Source organism: Meleagris gallopavo, chromosome 19 (genome assembly GCF_905368555.1).
Source record: "Meleagris gallopavo chromosome 19, MGAL_WU_HG_1.1, whole genome shotgun sequence".
In the NCBI taxonomy this organism is placed as follows: Eukaryota; Metazoa; Chordata; class Aves; order Galliformes; family Phasianidae; genus Meleagris; species Meleagris gallopavo.
In genome coordinates this window covers 4763136-4782851 of record NC_139422.1, presented here as the reverse complement: position 1 = coordinate 4782851, position 19716 = coordinate 4763136, and the positions used below count along the sequence as shown (strand labels likewise).

At 59.8% G+C, this 19716-nt stretch overlaps 1 protein-coding gene across 3 annotated transcripts; it reads right to left on the bottom strand.

Annotated features, from left to right (window-relative positions):
• Positions 1-22: 22 nt before the first annotated feature.
• On the bottom strand, positions 23-19669 carry SH2D3C (SH2 domain containing 3C). 3 transcript variants are annotated; one of them, XM_010720837.4, is made up of 12 exons: positions 19517-19669; positions 17073-17706; positions 13507-13546; positions 6158-6286; positions 5540-5988; positions 3777-3901; positions 3016-3587; positions 2687-2802; positions 2356-2527; positions 1627-1738; positions 712-918; positions 23-613 (listed from the first exon to the last, which is right to left on the bottom strand). In XM_010720837.4, the coding sequence occupies exons 1-12, from the start codon at positions 19554-19556 to the stop codon at positions 438-440; spliced, it is 2772 nt and encodes a 923-aa protein (XP_010719139.1). In that variant the 5' UTR covers positions 19557-19669; the 3' UTR covers positions 23-437. The 3 variants fall into 3 exon arrangements, with proteins under 3 accessions (XP_010719139.1, XP_010719140.2, XP_085095842.1); XM_010720838.4 differs by lacking the exons at positions 17073-17706; positions 19517-19669 and adding an exon at positions 16099-16257; XM_085239716.1 differs by lacking the exons at positions 13507-13546; positions 17073-17706; positions 19517-19669 and adding an exon at positions 11358-11554.
• Between the last annotated feature and the right edge of the window lie 47 nt (positions 19670-19716).

The window sequence follows — 19716 nt, the reverse complement described above, 5'->3', positions numbered from 1 at the left end:
CCAGCAATGAGCAACCACGGCGTATCGGTGTGGAGGAGTCCCTCCAGAGGGAGAGCGTAGAAGTTTATTGTATGTAAGAACCAAGGCCGTGAGCTATGTACACGTATTTACACGACAAAATGATGAGCCTAAGTATTTACACCAGGAACTGTCCCCGCGAATCTGTACACCCAGAATGACCGTGAAAACATATTTACAGATGGGACCCAGCAGCCATGGGCGAGAGGGAGATGGGAAGGGAAGGAATCTGAAGGAGGAGACGGGCACCATGCAGTCATGGACTGCGGCAGGGCTGGGCGATGGACACTGTCCCCATCCCCTGGGGTGGCAGTGCCAAGGAGGTGAGTGGCAGATGGGAAGTGGGTGTTGTTCCTCCTCCTTGTCCCCAGATTGCCACTGTGTACCCCATGGAGAGGCTTTCTGTTGCTGGGGGGGTGTTACAGCTCACTGAAGCGCACTGCCGGCTCCAGCTTGTGGGACAGGGCAGTGAGGACCTTGTCGAACTTCTCGTAGCGCTCGGCCTGGCTGCTCTCAGCCCCACGGCTGCCCCAGAGCAGCCGCAGCTGGAACTCGGTGCTGAAGATCTCCAGCAGCTCCGCTCTGCCCTGGAAACCTGCAGGGAGGGAAAGTCAGTCCCATGGAGACAGGATGGGGACCCAGCACTGCCACCAGTGAAGGGAGAAGGGCCAACCCCATCCTTATCTTGCTTACCCTGCAGCTTCACCTCAGCGTTGGTGTGGTACAGTCCGCCATGGTGGGCCACCATCCGTGCAGCTTCCAGGTGGGCCATGACCACCTCCACGCCACTGTCTGTGGCCTCCCAGGGCTCAGGGCTGTCCATCAGCGCATCGTCCCGCTCCAGGAGAGTCACCAGGGGCATGACGTGGGGAAAGGTGGTGTTGGTCAGCGGTGGCCCTTCTGCAGAGAGAGGCTCTGTGAGCACCACTCATGACCCTGACGCTGGTGGGTACATGGCTCAGTGTCCCCACATCCTCCTCATCTTGCTCCCTCTCTGCCTTGGACCCACACAGCACTCCCACGACAACACAGCCCTATGGAGCTGGGCTGCCACCACAGCCCTGGGACAGAGTTCTCGCTCAGCTGCAGCACAGACACGGCTGTGGCTCTGAAGAAGGCTCTGCTTGAGGCCATCACCTCATCCAGCACCAGCTGGGCCTTTCTGCTTGTGTCCAGGAGAGAAGCACTGCTGTTCCTGCTCTGGCAGTCTGTGTGTCCCAGGGCTGCAGCGAGCAGTGGGTGAGCAGATCGCAGGGCTCTGCGTGTGAGGGAGATGCAGCTTTTCATCCTCCCTGCCCACAACCGGCCGCTGTCCCCTTGGCTTGGCACGCATTGCCATGCGAGCACAAGGATTTGGCTCGGCTGAGCCATGTTTGTGCCCAGCTGCTGGTTTTATTTAGTTATGAAATGCTTCCCTGGGAAGGAAGGGGCAGCTGAGGCCAAGCAGGCGCTGCTGGGGCTGTGTAGAAGCAGGGAGGAAGTGTCTGGCCCTGCTGGAAGAGGGACGCAGCTCTCCAACATGTGCTTCCCTCCTCCCCCCAAGCAAGGATGTGCTTGGCTGAACCAGGAAGAAGCAGCCAGGTGGGAGATGGGAGCTGCCCTTCTCACCTTTCCCTTCGTTCAGGCTCTTCAGGAATGGCTTCAGCTTCTTCTCATAGAGGATGGCACCCTCTGTGTGCCGCTGCCGCAGCACCATCCAGGTCTGCTCCAGCCGTGAGATCTGCAAGCAGAGGGAAGTGCTGCTTCTGAGCCCCAGCACCACGACCACAGTTTCTGCTGCTGGCACTCATGGCCAGAGACTGCATGGCCCTGGCACCAGGCCGAGCTCAGTGCTTTTTCTCCTGCCATGCCCCAGGACAGCAGCCTCCCCGTGCCGCAGAGGACTTGAAGATGAGATGCAGGGAGGGAGCAGCCATTCCATTGCCTCTGTGAAGGCAGGAAGCAAGGCTTCCCAGCTGGGCTCGATTTAAAATTGAATTTTAATCTCCTTTCATCTTCCAAAGGGAGCAGTGTGGCCCGGAGATGCTGCTGCCACGGCCTTGAGACCGATTTGTATTGTACTGGAGGGTAGATTCATTTCCTCTCAGGAACAGAGCCCAGCACAAAACAAAAAGCCCAACCACTGACAAACAATCACATCCCGGCAGCACTGGGCTGTCTGCTCTGCAGAGGGGACGGCTCTTTGCCTTCCCTCCTTACTCCCCAGCAGATGTGGCCCCACACCTCTGCCAGGCCTTGGTCCCCCTCCTCCCACCCCATGGGTAGGCCATGGGGACAGGGGGTGTTTAGGAAAGGGGTCGAGCCCAGGCCACGAGGACGAAGGCAGCATCCCCGTACCTGTGCCATTTCCAGGGCGTTCATCACAGCTGCAAAACTGAACATGTTGCCCATGGTGCTCTTCAGCTCGGCAGCCAGCTGGATGGTTTTGTGGAGCAGGGCTGCCCGCTCCTCCGTGCTGCCCGTGCAGCCCAGAATGTCCACGGCGATCATGATGGACATGGTGTGGAACCTGTTTCAGGGCGAGAGGCAGAGCAGGGCTCAGCACGGGGGCAAAGAGCTGGGGCTGCTCCTGCCACTGCCCCAGCATGGGGGTTCAGCAGGACCCTAGGAGGTGTGATGTCCCCCTGGGCCGAGCTGGGGCACACCGGGGAGCTGGGTTGTGTCGTACCGTTCCAGCAGGTCGAGCCGAAGCTGGTGGCCATGGGGCAGGGTGAGCAGCTCCATGCCGGAGCTCACCCCCATGAGCCGCTGCATCTCTGCAGTTACGCCCAATATCCGAGCAACCTGGCAAGAAAGGTGAGAGGTGATTAGACCTGAGCGGCCTCGGGCAGTCCTTTGCCCCAGCCCAGCCTCTGCCAGCTGATGCAGGCTGACAGAGCTGAGAGCAGGGATGCTCTGATGCTCAGGGATTCCAGGGCTCAGGGGCACTGTTTCCCTGTTAACCTGGAGCAAACGGAGGGCAGCAGTGCCCATCCCTCCCGCCTGGCCCCGCCGTACCAGGCAGTCCACTTTGGTGATGTGTTTGGCGAGTGTCTTCGCATCCACATCCGCCAGCAGCTCTTTAACCTTCTTGAGCACAGCCATCTCCAGGGGCTTGTTCTCCAGAGGGATGAGCAGGGACTGGAATGCTGCCGGGTTGAAGGAGGAGCACGTCTCCACGGTGGGGGGCACAAAGCCCACAAAGTCCCGCTCTCCTTTCAGCCTCTGCCCCGCCTCCGCTTCCCCAGAGCCGTTCTCCACAGTCCCTCTCTGCCCTTCCTCCACCTTTAGCCTTTCCACGTAGCTCTTTGCTGGCTTGGTGTCGTGAGCCGGCCGCTCTCTGCTGATGGGTGAGGTGGGGTGCAGCTGGCAGTAGTGCCCCGTGTCGGGGTCACTGTAGCTGTTCACAGAGGGAGAGGGGGAGGCGCGGGCGTAGCCGTGGCATGGCGTGGAGTGGGTGCTGTGGGCAGGGTCCGGCAGAGGTTTGTTGCTGCTACCCGGGCACAGCTGGGGCTCACTGGACCTTCTGATGACCGGGGAAGCCGGGGTGATCCCAGCTGCTTGGCAGGTATGAGGCTTTAGCCGTGTCACTGCAAGGAGTAGGAGAGAACTTGTTAGCAGAGCCTGGAGGCGTGCACACACCAAGGATTGCTCAGAGGGCAATGCTCCTTGCCCGGGGGCTTGTCTTTACAGCCAGCTCTGTCCCCCTCCCCGGGCTCGTGTCTGCGCTGAGCTCAGTCTGAGCCGTGTCCCGCTGTGCCCAGAGGGGTGATGCCTACCTGTGCTGTATGCGGGTGAGGTGGGGTTCTCTGAGATGGGTGACATTGGGGAGTGCAGGTCCTGGATCTGGTCCACGCTGACAGCACAGTTGCGGATGATGTCCCTGTGGTGTGGCAGGGACACGCTGGGGAAGGGAAAGACGGAAGCATCAGACTCTGAATTTAGTGCCTGAGCAAAGGCGGAGGGGTTGTGACTCTCCTCCCCACAGGCATCAATACCTTCTGTTACCAGAGCAAGTTGAGCCCATGATGAGCTCAGAAGGGGCCAGTGCCTACAAAAAGCAGAGCCAGCCCTACCTGCAAGGAGCCTGGTCCTGGGAAGAGAAAAGGGCATCTTGATGGCAAGGTACTGGGATAACATGGGATGGGATGGGATGGGATGGGATGGGATGGGATGGGATGGGATGGGATGGGATGGGGTGGGGTGGGATGGGGTGAATCCAGGGTGCTGTGGGGAAGCAGGTCCAGCAAAGGTGTGGGAAAGTTTTCTAGCGTTGTGGTGCGTGGGTGCAAGGGAGTATCTCATGCTGGGTGTGTTTTTAAATCTAAGAGCTGCATGGCAGCTAGATGAGCTGTGTTGTTCTCTCCCAAAGCTGGGGAGCAATGCAACGTGCCTGAAGCTGGACGAATGCCCAGCTGGCTCACAGTGAGAGCCAGGAGATGGTGCGGTGTTGAGCTGCATGTATGCTTCTGTAGCAAGCTAGGAGGTCTTGTGGCACTGGGGCAGTGGTTACAGCCTGACACAAACACTGTGAGTCAGTGGTGTTGCAAAAGTTGCTGTGGTGGGCTGAGCAATGTGAGCACTGCAAGAAAGCAGGGCAGGCAGTCTGCCCTCCCTGGCACAGGCTGCTGTGATGTCTTTGCAGCCCAGAGCACTACGTGTCTGTGGTGGGGGCAGGATGGGAGAACAGCTGTGACGATGAGAGATCTGGGGAAAACATGAGCGATGAGGGAAGGCTGATGGGTTTGGGCTCTTCTGGACGTGTGTATGTTCTCCTGAAAGCCCAGGTGTTTCCGTTCTCCCTGCAGTAACAGTTTGGTTGCTTGTTTTCTGCTGCTGTGGTCCCACCCTGCCCTTGGGCTGAGAAGGCTGGGGTGGCGAAAAGGCAGCCTGGCTTGCAGACAGGTGGACAGGACAGGCTGTGCCCGCTGGGGACACGTGGTGATGCAGGTCCCCTGGCCTCTACGCAGGGGTTTAAGTGTGCTCTGCCTTCCCTGGTTGGGCCTGGGCATCCTGAGGCTGCCAAAAGGAAGCCACATGAGGGAAATCTCCTTCACCCCCTGAGAAGCCTGGCTGTTGCAAGGTGTGTGTGACCTGGGCAGCCTCGTTAGAGGCTCAGTGTGGCTGTGCAGACCCCATCTGTCATCTCCTCTTAGTAATTCCTTGCAAATACCCCAGTGGAAAAGGCTCTAAAATGAAGTTTGGTCAGAAGGAAGCCACCAAATGCCCTCATGGTGCTGGCTGACACTCCTGCATCAGCCTGGGAAAGCTTTGACAAGCTCTGACACGCAGGCAATCCTGGACTGGATGATATAAAACACCCTCTGCCTTCTGGCCTGTGTGATGCCAAGCTGTGTGCTCACTGTGCGCTGCTGCGGTGGTTCAGCATGGCTGGCAGCCAGCCTGGGAGAGAGCCCCACTTCCAGCTGGGTACTGGCTCCTCTCCCTGTGCCTCTGCTGGTTTCCATGCCTGCACTGAGGCCGCTTCCACCCCCAAAACTTGCTCCTGCCTCATCCTCGAGGACCGATCCCCTGCACCCACCTGGTGGAGCACCCTTCGGCCCTGGTGATCTTATCGGCCGTCAGCCCGTCTGTCATGGTGATGCTCCTCCTCTTGATGTGCCCTCCCTTCTGGGAGGCCGGGCTGTGGGACCCCCCGTGCTTCCCATTGGCGAGCCCATAGCTGGCCTCCAGGTAGCGCAGGGGGAAGGTGCGGTTGATGGGGCAGTAGACGATGGCACCGCTCTGTTCGGAGATGGCCTTGCGGTTGCCCACGTAGAAGCGGACGAGGGCGGGCACGTTGTCAAAGCTCTCCTGCTCAAAGAGGTACTGGACGCGGGTCCGGCTGTCGCTGGACTTCACCGTCACCTTGTTGATCTTGAAGTGGAGGGGCTCGTTGCGCCAGCGGCACGTCAGCACGTAGTCACCCAAACTGGTGAGCGAGTCGCGGATGAGGAAGTCGCCGTTCCTCTGCACGAGACTCTCTGAGACCTGGCAGGGATGGGGCAACGGCTCAGGCACGGCCCCGTCGGCTGCACCGGCAGACAGGGGTGGATGCTCCACCAGGGCTGTTATTTAGGGGATTCCCCTCATCCTGGCTGTGAGTTTCAGGAGTTTCCCCGTGCCAAACCCACGCAGCCCCCGCCCTCCCCATCCTCACCTCCCGCGGGATGCGGCCGTGGTACCATGCGTGGCTGCGCAGGTCGGTGCTGCTCAGCTTCAGCTCCTCTTCCAGCTCCTTGTGAAGTTTCTCTGGTGATGAGTCAAGGATGTATTTCTCCTTGGAGAACTGTACAGCAAAGAGAGAAAGCATCAGCTGGGGTTCTGCCACAAGCAGCGCAGCCACTTCCTTGCAGGGTCTGAGGGATGCTGTCCCCTGTCCTTCCCACTACCAGCGCCTTCCACATCCACTGGATACGCTGGCTGCAGGGTCTAGGAAGGGAAGGACTGGCCCTTGGGTGCTGGTGAATCCCAAGGACAGCGCCTGTGTGCTGGGACTGCAGGGATCTCTCAGGGAGGAATGTTCCTGATGTCACCTACCAGGAGCAGACCTGTCCCTGGGGACGAATGCCTGCCCCAGCTCCCTGTCCAGCACATCCTGGGCTGAACCACTGTGGGAAGCACTTCTCCAGGAGGAAACCCACTTTGTTCCTCCTCCTAGAGACATCCTCCTCCAAAGGGTTAACTCGGCTGTGTTTAGCCTGACAGCAGCATGAATAGTAATGACAAATGTAAAGGAAACCTTCTGCATCGAAATGAGCTCTTACCAGCACTGGTGCACCTGAGCCTGGAGGATGCAATTTCCCCTCCTCCCTTCCCTGGAGAGATAAGGATGGCGTCACTTCTCCCTCAGCCATGCTCTCTGCCACCACAGTGGGGGCATTCCCTGAGGGCATGACATGCGTGAGGGGGATGTGTATCCCACCAGCACAGCAGTTTGGTTGGGGCTGCTGGGGTGTCCTGTTGTGCTGGCAGCCTCTGAGCCCTTTGATGCATGCTTCTACCCATGCCAATGTTGCTTGTGCGAGCTCAGGTGGCTCAGTGGCTTGGCTCCAGCTCCTTGGCTCCATGGTGCTTGTTAGAGTAGCACCGCTGGTGTCTGTGAGCTTGAAGCTGGTGCCCAGTGGCACTGCTCTGGCACACATGGCTGGCTTTGCATTGTTCCCTAGGGCACCAGAGGCTTCAGCCTCAGAGCAGACTCTTTGCACAGCACCTCATCTTGTGCCCTCAGCCAATTTCTCTCTGCTTCTCGTAGCACAGAGTGCTGCTCTCCCAGCCTGTGCCCTCCACTCCTGAGACTCACTGTCCCCCTGCCCACCACCTCCCTAGCCTGCAGCCGTGTGTATCAGCTAAGTTGGGCAGCAACCCCATCCCAGGGACGAGGCTCCAGGCTGGGGAGGTGGGAGGAGGAGACGGGGGAAGAACAGTGCGATGGCCCAAGCTCTCCAGGGCTTGCCCTCACCAGCCTGGACCTGCCTCTGTTCCTCCCTTCCAAACTGCAAATGAGTGTTTAAAAAAAATAAATACTAGGACAGTGGAAGTGAAAGTGAACAAACTCCTGGGTGCTCCTCCGGCTTCAGTTCCTCCCCAAAGGAGGGCTCTGCTTGCTGGAGCTGCGGGGATGTGAACATGAGACACGTGGGTCGCGTACTCCTGAGCACCTCTACTGCCCCGGGGCCCTCGAGGAGACAAAGCCGTGTGGCACAGCTGAACCCTATGAAAAATAAATGGTCGCTGGCGGATGCTGCTGAGGTCTGGCTGCATCCTGGGGGGCTGAGGCCGAAGCAGATGCCGTTTCCATGACAACGCTTTGCTTGGTGTGAGCAGCCGTGGGTGCCCCGTGCTGCAGCAGCGCCCCGCAGTGCTGCCGGCCCCAAGCACCAGGCTGCTGCCTGCACGGGAGCTGGGGGTCCCTGCTGAGCCAGACCCTTGCTGGGAGAGCTGCGGAGCTGATGCCCCCAGCGAGGGGATTAGCACCCACCCTGCTCCGTGCTGTACATCTGGCTTTTCTCCCAAATCCTCCCCATCAAATGCACAGGATAACAAACACAAACCCAGCTGAGCAGCGCCCGGCGTCTCCAAGCTGGGATTTGGGCAGCAGCCGGCTGGCAGCCGCACCAGGTGCTGAGCTGGGGAGAGGCATGCAGGGCTTTGTGCCCTGCAGTCGGGGCAGTGAGGACAGCTGTGAGCAAAGGGACCCTAAGCCACGTGATGGGCACTGTCCCTTCAGCTGCTTGGCTGGGAAATGAGGTCCCATCCAACCTTTACAGCCAGCAAAAAGCCATCGCTTGGTGACTGCAGCCACTCCAACCAGGACCCTGATGCACAGGGAGCCCTCTTCTTTGGTATGATGGCACTCTGGGGGCTGTCCTCATGCTTTACGTTGGCTTGGTGCTGCTCTGCTTGGTGCCATGTCTCAGAGGAGGCTGTGTGTGGCTGCCAGCTGGCATGGCGAGGCGGCCGGCCCAGCACCGTCAGCAGCGTGTAAGCGGATGTGCAAGCACTGAGCTGAAAAGGGCACCGCTTGGTGCTCTCTGCTGTGCCAAGAGGACATCAAAAGATGTACAGCCCGATGTGAGGTCTTGCATGCTAGAGAGTTGGCTGTGGAGAAAATCCTCGACTTCCACTACCGCACAGCTCAAGTGCGTGATGCTGGCCGCCTGCTCAGAGCCCCAAGGCTTCCTCCTGCTGAGTGGGATGGGACAGGGGTGAGAGCGGTTCCCCGAACCAGCCAAACCAGCTCAGGAGCTGCCAGAGACGGTGCCAAACTCTGCCTGAGGAATCCTAACCAGCAGCCAAGGTGGTTTGGCTGGTGAAAGGAGAGCTCCTCCATCACGTTCAGCAGCAGGCAGGCTGTTTCATGAGCTGTGGGTACAGCAGGGCTCACCGGGAGGGGATTCCCTGGGCACTTCATCCCTGCTCTCCTCTTTCCCTCTACCTGCTGCTTTCTTGGCAGAGGAAGCACCTTTGGTCGCAGCTATGGACTAGAATTGGCAGCCAAAGGGCAAGAGCTGGGGGGTGGGGGTGCTGACAGCTGTGGTCTGTGTAAAACAGTGGCTCTGCCTGGTGTGAGGAGAGCTCCGAAATCTGGCACTTGGCTTTCTCTCCTTGCAAAGGTGCTCTTATGAAACAGGAGTAATTTGCAGCCTGCTTCCCAGCTCCCCCCTCCCAGACCTGAAGCAGCTGAAGATGAAGTCAGCATGGAGAGCAAGGTGTATGAGCACCCACCCCACCCCGCGATAACATCTCCTGGCTATCCTCAGGGCACAACGTGCAGCTGCTCTCACTCTCCTGCCCTGAAATGGGACCCTCACTGGGGAAATCCCAGCCCTTACTGTTGCTTTTCCAACTCCCAACTCCTGCTGTTGGAGCAGACGTGGGGCCTGGGAAGCAGAACTAGGAGGGAATGGATTAAGAAGCCACTTGAAGCAGGCGTATGGGCAAAGCCTCAGAATCACCAAAGAGCCTTTCTTCTCTGCTTAGCTGTGCATTGGGCGATGGGCTACTTCACAGCAAAGGATTTTAAAACAAACATCCTCGTTGAGGCAGCCAGCATCCTAGCAAAGCTGAGCACTGCTCTGCTTGCCTGGTGCAGGGCTGCTGTGTTCGCCAGTCTGCCCAGTGCTGCCTGACCCCCTTGTGTGCCTGAGAATGGCCAGCCCACCTGAGCGAGGGAAAAATCAGGTTGTCATGGGGTTGCTCCTCACCTGCATGTAGTTAATCTTACTGATCTTGATGTCCCTATGGAAGAGAAATCGTTTTTCCCTCTGTACTTCAGTTGCAATGACTCTGGGTGTTTAAATAGACTCTGAGAAGGCACGTGCCCATCTCATGGGTCACTGGAGGCAGCTCTTGGCTATGCCACATCTCCACTGCTCCCCACTGAAAGCACGCAGACTCAGGAGCTGTCCTGGTGCTCGAAGCCTTTCTTAGGAGTGGTCCTGGCCATCCAAAGGGTCTCCTTTGTGGCAGCTCTGGAGCAATGATGTCTGGCTGGCAGGGGTGGGGTGCAGCTGGGAACATTGGGATGCTGCAGGGTGGGACGGATGCCCAGCTCATGCTATGGGGTGGTGCAGAGGAGCACGTCTCCAGTGCGGTATGGGGTGTGTGTGTACACACATCTCCATCCATCTCTATATTACTTATCTCACTCTGAGACGGTGGTGGCTGCTGCTGCTGCATCCCTTTTCAGAGCTGCTATTGGCCAGAAATGATGTCAGTGCTTCCCAGGCTGGGTGCACTGCCATTGGCGGCGAGCAGGGATGCGGCTGTCAGCTGGAAGCGCTCCAGTCATTCATGGGGACTTCAGTGTGTGTTTGCTGGGCACACTTGGACACAAATAGATGGTGAAGGATCTGGCAGAGCCAGGTGAGCACTTAGGGCTTCACTTTTAACTGTTTCTGTGGCCGGGATGGAGTGCCCTCCATCCCCTCCTGCATCCCTGCGTGAGGGCCAGGCACCCACCTGTCCCTCCCTTGTTCTGGCAGCAGCTCGCCACGATGCTGTGGTAGGGCACATCCCCTGCTGTTGCACGGTGGCCCTCTGACAACCAGAAGAAGCTCCTCTCCATTTGCCCCCACTCAGCGATCACAATCCCTGGCTCCGCACCGAGACCAGCAGCAATCATGACAAGACTTGAAATGCTTCCTCTGGGTTCTGAGTTACCCAGCATAATCTCTACAGCTCGGCACCCACCTCCTGGAGCAGTACTGAATCAGACTGCCAGCTCTGCTGGCTGCCAGCTCCGGGCGCTTCTCACCCTTTTTAACTTGCAGCACGCCAGCAGCTCGTGTCAGAGTCTGCATGGCTCTTGCATTGCTAAGCACCTCTGCTCAGTGGGTAAATGAGGGAACAGCTTCCTGGCGCTCTGTCCCTTTCTCAGCTTGTGTGAAACGCCAAGAATCCAAAAATAGGATGTCTAGAGGTGGAAGTGCCACAGGACAGGTGACAGATGGATGCCGGCTTTCTGTAACACCGCAGTACAGACAGACCCAGGCCAGAGAGCTGCGTGCCCGTCGGGGCCGAGCCTGCTGGTGCTCCCGAAGCACCTTTAAAGCCGAGCACTCCCCCCGACCGGCCTTCCTGCGGGCGAGGGATGCTGCTGCGCCCGTCGCTCCGTCAGAAGTGCCGGTCCGGCGCTCCGGCTTTGGCTTCAGAATCCCTTCGCATAGCGGAGCCGAAGCACCTGAGCGGGGAAGCACGAGGACGCGAGGGCTCGAACCTCCCGCGAGCCACGCAGCGCCCTACAGAGAGCGGCCCCAAGGTCAGCGCCGCCCCCGGGGCTCTTCGCCCCACGCGACCCCCACCCCGCCCCGCGTGCGGGCACCCCGGGCTGCGGGCATCCGCGCCGCTCCGCTCACCTGCACCTGCATGAAGGAGCCGCGATAGAAGCAGCAGGCGGCGGCCGACAGCGCGCTCCATAGGCTGCAGCGCTCCGTCATGGCGAGGAGCGGAGCGCCGTGCCCGGCCCGGGCTAACCCGGCCCGGCCCGGGCTGCACCGCCGCTGCCGCCGCCGCCGCCGGGCTTCAATTTCAGCCGCTTTCCCGATTACCTCATCCCTTGTCGGCAGAGATGGGCGGCACCGAGGATGCGGCTCCGCCCCGCACCGCCCCGCCGGGACCCGCGGCCGCCACAGCGGCGCTCAGCGGCCGAGAAGCGGCGTCCGTGGGGGAGCGGCACCGCGGCACCCGGGGGTCCGACCTCACCGCCCCCGGGGGAACCGGCCCGTCCGGGGGCAGCGTGTCCCCGGGAGGCTCGGGCGGCCCGCTCGGCTGTGTCCTGAAGGAGCCGGAGTGCCTGAGGAGATCCGTCCCCGCTGGGAGGAGTGGCAGCCCCTCCAGGGGACCGTCACCCCTCGTCTGTGCCCTGCCCTCCCCAGTGACACGCAGCGCAGGGACGCTCGGTCCCTCACCCCATCCCTCCTCACGCTCCTCATCCCAGTGCTGACACCGGCTGTCTGCTTCCCACGTCGGCTGTCTCCGAGTTGCGTTTAATTAAGGCTCTGCTTTGGTTTAATTAAGGCCGTGGTTTCACGGGCTGCACGAGGCGGTGCGGATGGCTTTGAGCCCCGCAGCCCCCACCGCTGCTCCGTGAGCTGGACGCGGGATCGGGCTCCTCGTCCCCTCCGCTCGGGGCCTGGGGGACAGCAGCAGAGGTGTCCTTGCTGCCACCCGCGTGGCCTCAGCGCTAATTAATCCAGCCGAGCCCCTCGCATCCCCAGGCAAGGAGGAGACAGGCAGGGCTGACGAGATACGGGTCTCCAGAGCACAGAACAAAGAGCTCCAACGCTCTCGCTGGGCCCGAGCTCTGCCCCTTCTATTATAGGTCCCCTCGATCGTGAGTGCCCGCAGCCCCAGCAGCAGTGCGGGCACCGAGGGATGGAACAGATGGGAGACGCCGCTCTGCGAGGATCCGACGGTGAATCACACGCCGGCAACGGCTGCTCCTCCGCAAAGGGCTCCGCTGCTTCCCTCCCGCGGCGGATCCGATGGAGCAGGCTGGAGCCGTGCCCGTGCTGCCCCTTCGCAGGAGCAGAGGAGGCTGCAGCTGATGGCTGGCTGGGACGTGCGTCAGCCTAACTGCGCGATGCGGTTCTGCAGCTCCCTGCCTTCCCCTGCACGAGGCTGAGCGCTGCTGGGTGCTGAGCACCCCAACCAGGCAGGGCTGCAATCAGCCCGAGTGCCTCTGATGACTCCGTCTCACGCACTCCACATTATTACTTATTTGACTAAAATAGCTGCTGTCGCTGCAGCCTTTGGGCTGCTTCCATAGCCAAAGGGAAGTGGTGTATAAATCACACATGCTGCCCGTGGGCTGCATTGGACACCGCCGGGGTGGGTGAGAAATAAAAGCCAAACGGATCACTTCTGGCACGTGCTCCTAGCTTACAAAAAATGATTCGATGCTATAGGCAAAGCCGTGCCCATTGAGCCACACCAGTCTATTAACTCATAAACCATGCAGTGTGCACCTCTGGGTGCACACACTGGCAGAGGGACCTTTCCCTATGGAATAAGATGCCCCAGCCCTTCTCAAACAGACCCCCAGAAGGCCATCACGTGGCAGCACGCCGAAACAGGCAGCTTTCCAGCCCTCCATCCCCAAAACACGGTGTCCTGGTGGTCATCACCCTGCTCCTGCCCAGCTTTCTCCACCCCACGGTGCCAGCAGCCTCCTGCAGAAGGGCCGGCTCTCCTCCGGAGCCAGGCGCCTCGCTAATGAATTTCTGGCCAGACATGAAGAGTCCTCAGGAATGTTAATAGTTTGCTGGAGGATAAGCAAGAGATTTGGAGAGATTTACACCGACTTTCATGTGACAGCCCCACGAAAGTGGCTCAAACCCTTCCTTTCCTACGTGGGGGTGGAGGGAGGAGGCAGCAGCAGTGGCGAGTGATGGGGAGCACAAAATGCAGGGAGCAGTGCTGGGGGCACCATGCATGGCTTGCATGATTTCTGGCAGGAAATGTCTTCTGAGGACAAAGAGAGCCCAGAGAAGGTGATGGTCTTACCTTCACGTATTCGCTGCCGGACTCCAGGCCATCATGGTGGCTAGAGGGGGAAAAAGAAAAACACATGAGCAAAGGGCAGCAAGTTGTGCTAAGGAGGTGGTGGCACTCAGGGCCCCACACCCTCACTGCCTGCCTCGTGCCCACTCGGGACAGAGCTTAGCCTTCATAATGCGATCAGGAAAGAATGGGCCTTTTTATGGGGTCACTCCCCAAATCAGCTTGGGGCCGTATGAGCGGGGCTGGGCAGGGGTCAGGCTGCTGGGGGCTGTACTGGGGCAGAACCACTGAGTGCTGCTGGGATGCATCACCTGGGCAGGCATCGCTGAGTGCTGCTCTACAGCTTCATGCAACTCCACAGAAATCAAGCAGTCATTGAAGGATGGGTGATGCTGTGGCTCAGACTGAAACTCCCACTCTCCTTGGTGGCACGTTCACTCTTAGCCCTACTGACGACAAACCCACTGCCTGACACACAGCTGCTCTGGCCACTTCTGTGCCATTATTTCACCGGGGAAACTGAGGACTTTTCTCTTTCCTGAGGATTTAGCAGTGCTGTGACTACCTTTTGTGCACCTGTGTGTCTGTGGATGAGCCCAATGGAAACAGGAGGAAGTCTGAGGGTGGAGAGGTTATAACAACGGAGATGGGAAGGGAGGCCCTGGGGATGCCCGAGGTGGTGGCCACCAGGTGTTGACCCTCTGGTGGCACTGCAGTGGGACAACATGAGAGCTGTGGGTGCCCCCACCCTGCGTTCTTCTCTTCCCCGTGTCCACCGTGCTCAGCGGCATGGGAGAGAAAAAGCGGGACTGGAAACTGGGGGTGAAAAAGTGAGAAGAGCATTTGGAGGGGGGCACAGCTGCCTCGGGCAGCTGCGGGCTGCCTGCCCACCCCGGCGCTGCCTCTGCAGCCTGTTTGCCTTTCACACGGCCGCAGAGAGCGCCTGGTGCTGGGAGAGCCGTGAGAAAAACCGGCGGGAGGACGGGGGCCTCCGGGCAGGAAATCAGGAGCATGAGAGCAGCTGGGAGACGCTGTGAGGAGGGGGGGCTGCTGCTGGGGAACGACAGCAGCTGCGGCTGGGGAGAGCGGGGGCTGCAGCCCCCCCTGGTCTGTGCATTCCTGGAGGAAGCGGCATTTTTTGGGGTAGCGAGAGCCTGGGAGAAATTCCAGGGCTGCCTTTGGAGTGCGGTGCGGTGGCCGAGCTGCTAAGACTCGGAGCTCCTGCTTGGGGTTTCTGCTGCTTTGGGGTCCAGAACAGCATCGTGATGACCTGCAAATGTGCCGGCTCAGGGCTGGAGAACGGCATGGTGAGGTTCCAGCCCCAGACTAGAGCCTAGGCTCTGCTTGTCCTTGAACACCAGGACTGTGCCCCAAGGGAGCTACTGTGCCTCAGTTTCCCCTCTGCATCCATAGGGCAGAGCTGCCTCCTTTGAGCTCCGGGCTGGCTGTGCTGTGCAGGGTTTGCCGGTAACGGCAGCGCCCTACCCGTGCCCTGCAGGAAGTGGGATTTCCTGTGCCTGGAGGGAAGCTGAGTCACATCTGCCCAGTGACCTGCCTGTGGGTCACCTCCTGTTGGTCACTGTGTCCCTGCTGTGTCCCTGCTGGCGTCACCGCTACTCCTGCCCGGCCACCGCCCGGCTCTGAGCATCCCCAGGGCTGGGCACTGCTCTGGCTCAGCGGAGTGCAATTCCAAAGGGACCTGGTCCTGCAGGGAGTACCCCTGCAAAAGCACTCGTATGCCTGGGCAACCTCGGCCCACCTTCCTCAGCAGCCTTAAACTCGACCAGGAGACTTGGAGATGCTCCAGGGGTGGACAATGTGCCCAAGGGCCATGTTTGTCCCCTCCATGGTCCTTCTGTATGGGTACTGCGTGTTCTGGGCAGCCACCCCAGGCCCCCCCTACAATGTCCTTGCAGGGAGGGACTGTCCCTGTCCCCAGGGAAGTGCCTGCACAGGAGGAAGGGCTGGGGAACAGCACTGTCCCAGCCCCGCTTCCGCCCACCCACTCCACAACACAGCCTGCCCATGGGGATGGCTCCAGCACACGACCGCTCCCTGAGCCTGGAGCAGAGCACAAAGACCCCCATTGCCAAGCCCTGCTCTAGTTGCTCTTGTGCCTCAGTTTCCCCAACAAATTACATGCCCAAGCTCATCAGGAGAGCAGCCCTGGATAATATAAAAAACATTTGGTGCTCGGTTTTTGGAAAGCCAAGTCCACACGCTGGCAGTCCCCAGAGCTAAGGCACCTGGGTGGCTGACAGATGTTCCCGTGCCGCTTGGTTCCCACTCATGCCAGCCTAGGAGCTAATTCATTTCTGGGAAGGAGGTACCCTCCACGGGTGTTCCAGAGTCCCCAGACTCTGAACCCCAGGGACACCACAGCCCCAGGCTGCTCTGTCCCAGCACTGGGTCGCAGCCAACGGTGGTTTTGGCAGCCGCAGGCGATGCTATCGCTCTTTTCATCAGCAAATGCCGGGCCCTCGGTGCCTCCTCCAGCATTTGCATCGAGGCTTTGTGCACCCCAAGCAAAGTCTCTTCCCATCCCTTCCTCTCCCTCCCCATCCCCTGCGCTATGCGGGGATGTCAGACCCTTACCTGCCCTGTCCCAGGGTGGGAAACCTCCTGCCCACCGCTGTCATCGGCTCAGCCAGCGTCTCAGCTCCGGGATGGGGAGAGAAGCTCTGCGGGCGCTCCCGTGCCTGGCTCTGAGCCGGGACGTGGGGCGCGGGCGGTGGCGGACCCTCCTCCTTCCCGTCCCAGCCCTCCTCCGGCCCTCCCTTCGCGGCCGACAGGAATGTGAGGCTGGTTCCCACCGCCGGCATGAATTCCTTTTCCTTGCCCCGATCCTGGCGCCATGCAAAACCCCTCCATATGTCTGTGTGTGCCTCACTGGTGCTGAGTTAGAGGGGATTTGGGGCTGAAATGGGGGTTATGGGGATAAGAACAGGGCTGGCATGATGGGATTTTGTTACTGGCGGAAATCTGGCATCTCTCACCAGTGCCCCTCAGTTCCATGCATGTTTGGGCTGGGATGGCTTTGATCCCTGTGCCCAGCTGATGGATAGGGCTAAAATTAATCTTGTTGGTTTTGAAGTCCAAAGCCGCTAAACAAGCCAACCCTCGTCTGTGAGGGCTGAGGTTCCCAAAACCTGGGGAAAGGTTTCACTGGCAGGCAGGGGGAATGGAGCCAGGGTGGCTGGGTTTTGGGATTGCCTCTGTGCCTTGACAGAGGAGGGCAGAAGGCATGGAAGTGGGAAGTGAAGGATGATGGGGATGGGTCAGTGCGGGTTGCAGATCTCTGCAGTGAGGCCTAGTGCTGGGACAGAGCAGCTGGCAGGACAAAGGGACACTCGTGCACAGCAGGGCCAAGTGGTGTTTCCACCCCATCCGGAAATGGGAGGGAGCAGAAATCCCACAGGAAACCCTGCTCTCATAGAGAGGGGCCACAGTGTGCTAGGGTCATGCTGTCCTAGTGGCCAGGTGCATCCCATGGGGACCCTGCTGTGTCCCAGCCCCTTGTCCTGCCCAGGCAGTATGAAGTGGGCAGAGCAAAGCCAATAGAGCCATACCTGTCCAGAGAGCTGTGGCTGGGGTGTTCTTGCCCCTTTTCCCGAAAATCCCCATCCGTGGTCTCTGCTTCTGATGCTGCACTGGGGCTGGGGGCCAGGCTGGGACTCGGTGCCTCCATCCCAGGGCAGGGGCTGTTGCCCGGGGTCTCTTGGTCTGTGCTGGCCTTTTCTACCCCTGGGGAGCCTGAGGGCAGAGCCTCCTCCTTCTCCTGCTCTGCTTTTCCGGAGACTGAGGACGGATCTTTTCCAAGCTTTAGCGTGCCAGGCATCTTCAGAGTCTTGGGGACAGGCAGTGGAGCTGTGCTGGGTATCTTGTCCCTGGAGCTCCCTTTCTCTCGGCAGCTTTGGGTACCCCTGGCTTTGCCCAGGCTCTTCCCTGCCTTGCCCAAGCTGAGCCTGGGCATGGTGCCCATGTGGCTGTACATGTCTGATGAGCGGGCATAGGCACCGGGGCTCTTCGGCATGGTGTTGAGATCATCCTGGGTGCTGCCGAAAGACTCTTCTAGGAAGCCCTGGGGAGGAGGCAGACCCATGCCCAGGCTCTCAGGAGAGCTGGGAACCACTGACACACGCCGTAGAGTGAAGGAACGGGGAATGTTGCTCAGGCTTTCAAAGCCTTTGAACTTGAAAAACTCTGACAAGGAGAAATGAGAGAGGAAGGGGATCAGAGCTGGGCACAGGCACCACACCACTGTACAGCCTGGTGCTGGCCCAGCTGCATCACGGATTGCTGGTCCCACCCAGTGTGATGTCCCCATGGGCTGGGGCAGAGCTGCTCAGAGTGTCTGTGCCAGATCCAGGACAAACATCCTGTGCTGCCCCGGGTAAGACAGTGGTTGTGTTTCCCTACTGCAGCTGTAGTGATGGAGGAGAAAACACTCGGCCTCAGTGAGCAGGGAATGGAGAAGGCCAGAAATGACTCCAAATCTCTTCATCCTGCTCTTGCCCCATGCTCTCCTGGAGATGATCCAGGCAGGGCTCTCTCCAGGGTGAGAACTGGGACACGCTGCATTTCTCCATGGTGCTGGGGTGCTGTGGTTGTGCCTCGTGTACATGTTGTCAGGCACAGAGCAGGAACTGGCCATCAGCTGGGCCCCATGGTGTTCGTGCAGCAGTGCCGGCTGTGGGCAGCCTCCTGCCTCCCCACTTCCTCGGCTCAGCCCCCCACAACCTCCTTGCAGCTCCCTGTAGCCACCTGCAAGTGCTGAGCTCTCAGCGTTCACTGCAGGAGTATTTATAACCCTGACGGGAAGCTCTGCATTTCACACCTCGGTGCTGTGTGCTGCTGTGGTGCATCCCCAGTGACAGCACATGAGGCAAACTGGGCTACAGCCACTGTGCTGCACAGCAGCACTGCACAGCTGGAGGCCTAGTGCTCTGGGTGCATCGGGGGTTTTGCAATGCTTACACAGCAGGGCTCTGTGCAAAGCCTCTTCCCCTCCAGGTTTGCAGGGGCAGGAAGCTGCAGGCTGCAGTAGTACCGTGCTAGGAGCCTGAGTGCTGGGATCCCATGTCCTACACAGTCTGCAGGGTGCCCCTGCTGCCAAATGGGGCAAAGGGGCTGCTGAAATCCAGAAGCACTCCTGCATAACCAAAACCTCATGACCTGGACTCTGTTAATGACAAAACTGCTTTAGGTTAAACGTCCCCTCAATGTCCGAGCATCCTCTGCATCTGGGACTGCTGCAGGGTGGGAAAGCTGGGGGCCTTCCCCATTTTCCCCGCATTCCACCACAATGGAAAATCCCAGCTTGGCCGGGGCCGTGGGAGATGGGTTTCGCTCAGTTCCTCACACAGCTCCCGGGGGAGCACAGGGGTCGGCCTCCCGCCGGCGCCGGCATCAGCACATGGAGGCAGAGGAATGCGGGGAGCAGCAGTGAAGGCAAGGTCCTGCTCAGCGCAGGGCTGGCGGCGTGCAGCCCGCTGGAGCCGCCTCTGAGGGCTTTGGGGAAAACCCAAGGTCTGTGAGAAAGAGCTCAGCTCCCTCCTGGTGGGCACCAGCACTTCCTCTGTGCTCCGCTCCCACTGCTTCGGTCCCGAGCACGGCTCCATCAATGTGGATTTACCCTCCGGCATCCACCCCATCCCTGTGCTGCAGGAACACACAGAGGGCTCCTGGACAACCCCAGCTCCAGCTTGCAGCCATGCAGTGGGGTAAATGCTCCCTGAAAGCTGTGATTTGGGGGATGAGAGCAGTGGTCACATGCTGGCACCTGGTGCAAGCAGACTGCTCCCAGTTCAATCCCAGCACCAGAGCCATCAGCACCAGGGCTTGCTCCAGCTGTGGGGATGGAAGCCCCCAGAGCCCTTAGCAAGTTTCCCAACAAAACTGAAGACTTCTTGCTTACAAGAGGTAGCCATGCTCACATTTGCACATCCCCTTCCCACCCAGGCAGCCCAGGTGAACACCCAGCACCCACCCTCTCCATCCCAATATGACTTACTGAATTTCTTGAAGCCCCCTCGTTTCTGGCCCTCAGCCATGGCCGTGCTTGGTGGAGGCTGCAGGGACCGGGAGGGACAAGTTTATAAACTTGAAGCCTGTCCCTGCCTGCTCCTCCCTTCCTGTCCCCTCCGCCTCTCGCTTTGCTCTCTCAATCACTCAGCGCTTCCTCCTCGCTGCTGCCATCTGCTCGCGTGGCAG

What these genes read in the sequence shown, in the direction of transcription:
- SH2D3C (XM_010720837.4), bottom strand. Translation starts at nt 19,556, where the DNA reads ATGGCTGAGGGCCAGAAACGAGGGGGCTTCAAGAAATTCA. An exon ending in ACGGCCGCATCCCGCGGGAG is followed by an intron (nt 5,989 to 6,157) that starts GTGAGGATGGGG and finishes CATCCCTGCCAG; the next exon opens with GTCTCAGAGAGTCTCGTGCA. An exon ending in ACGCCCTGGAAATGGCACAG is followed by an intron (nt 1,739 to 2,355) that starts GTACGGGGATGC and finishes CTCTGCTTGCAG; the next exon opens with ATCTCACGGCTGGAGCAGAC.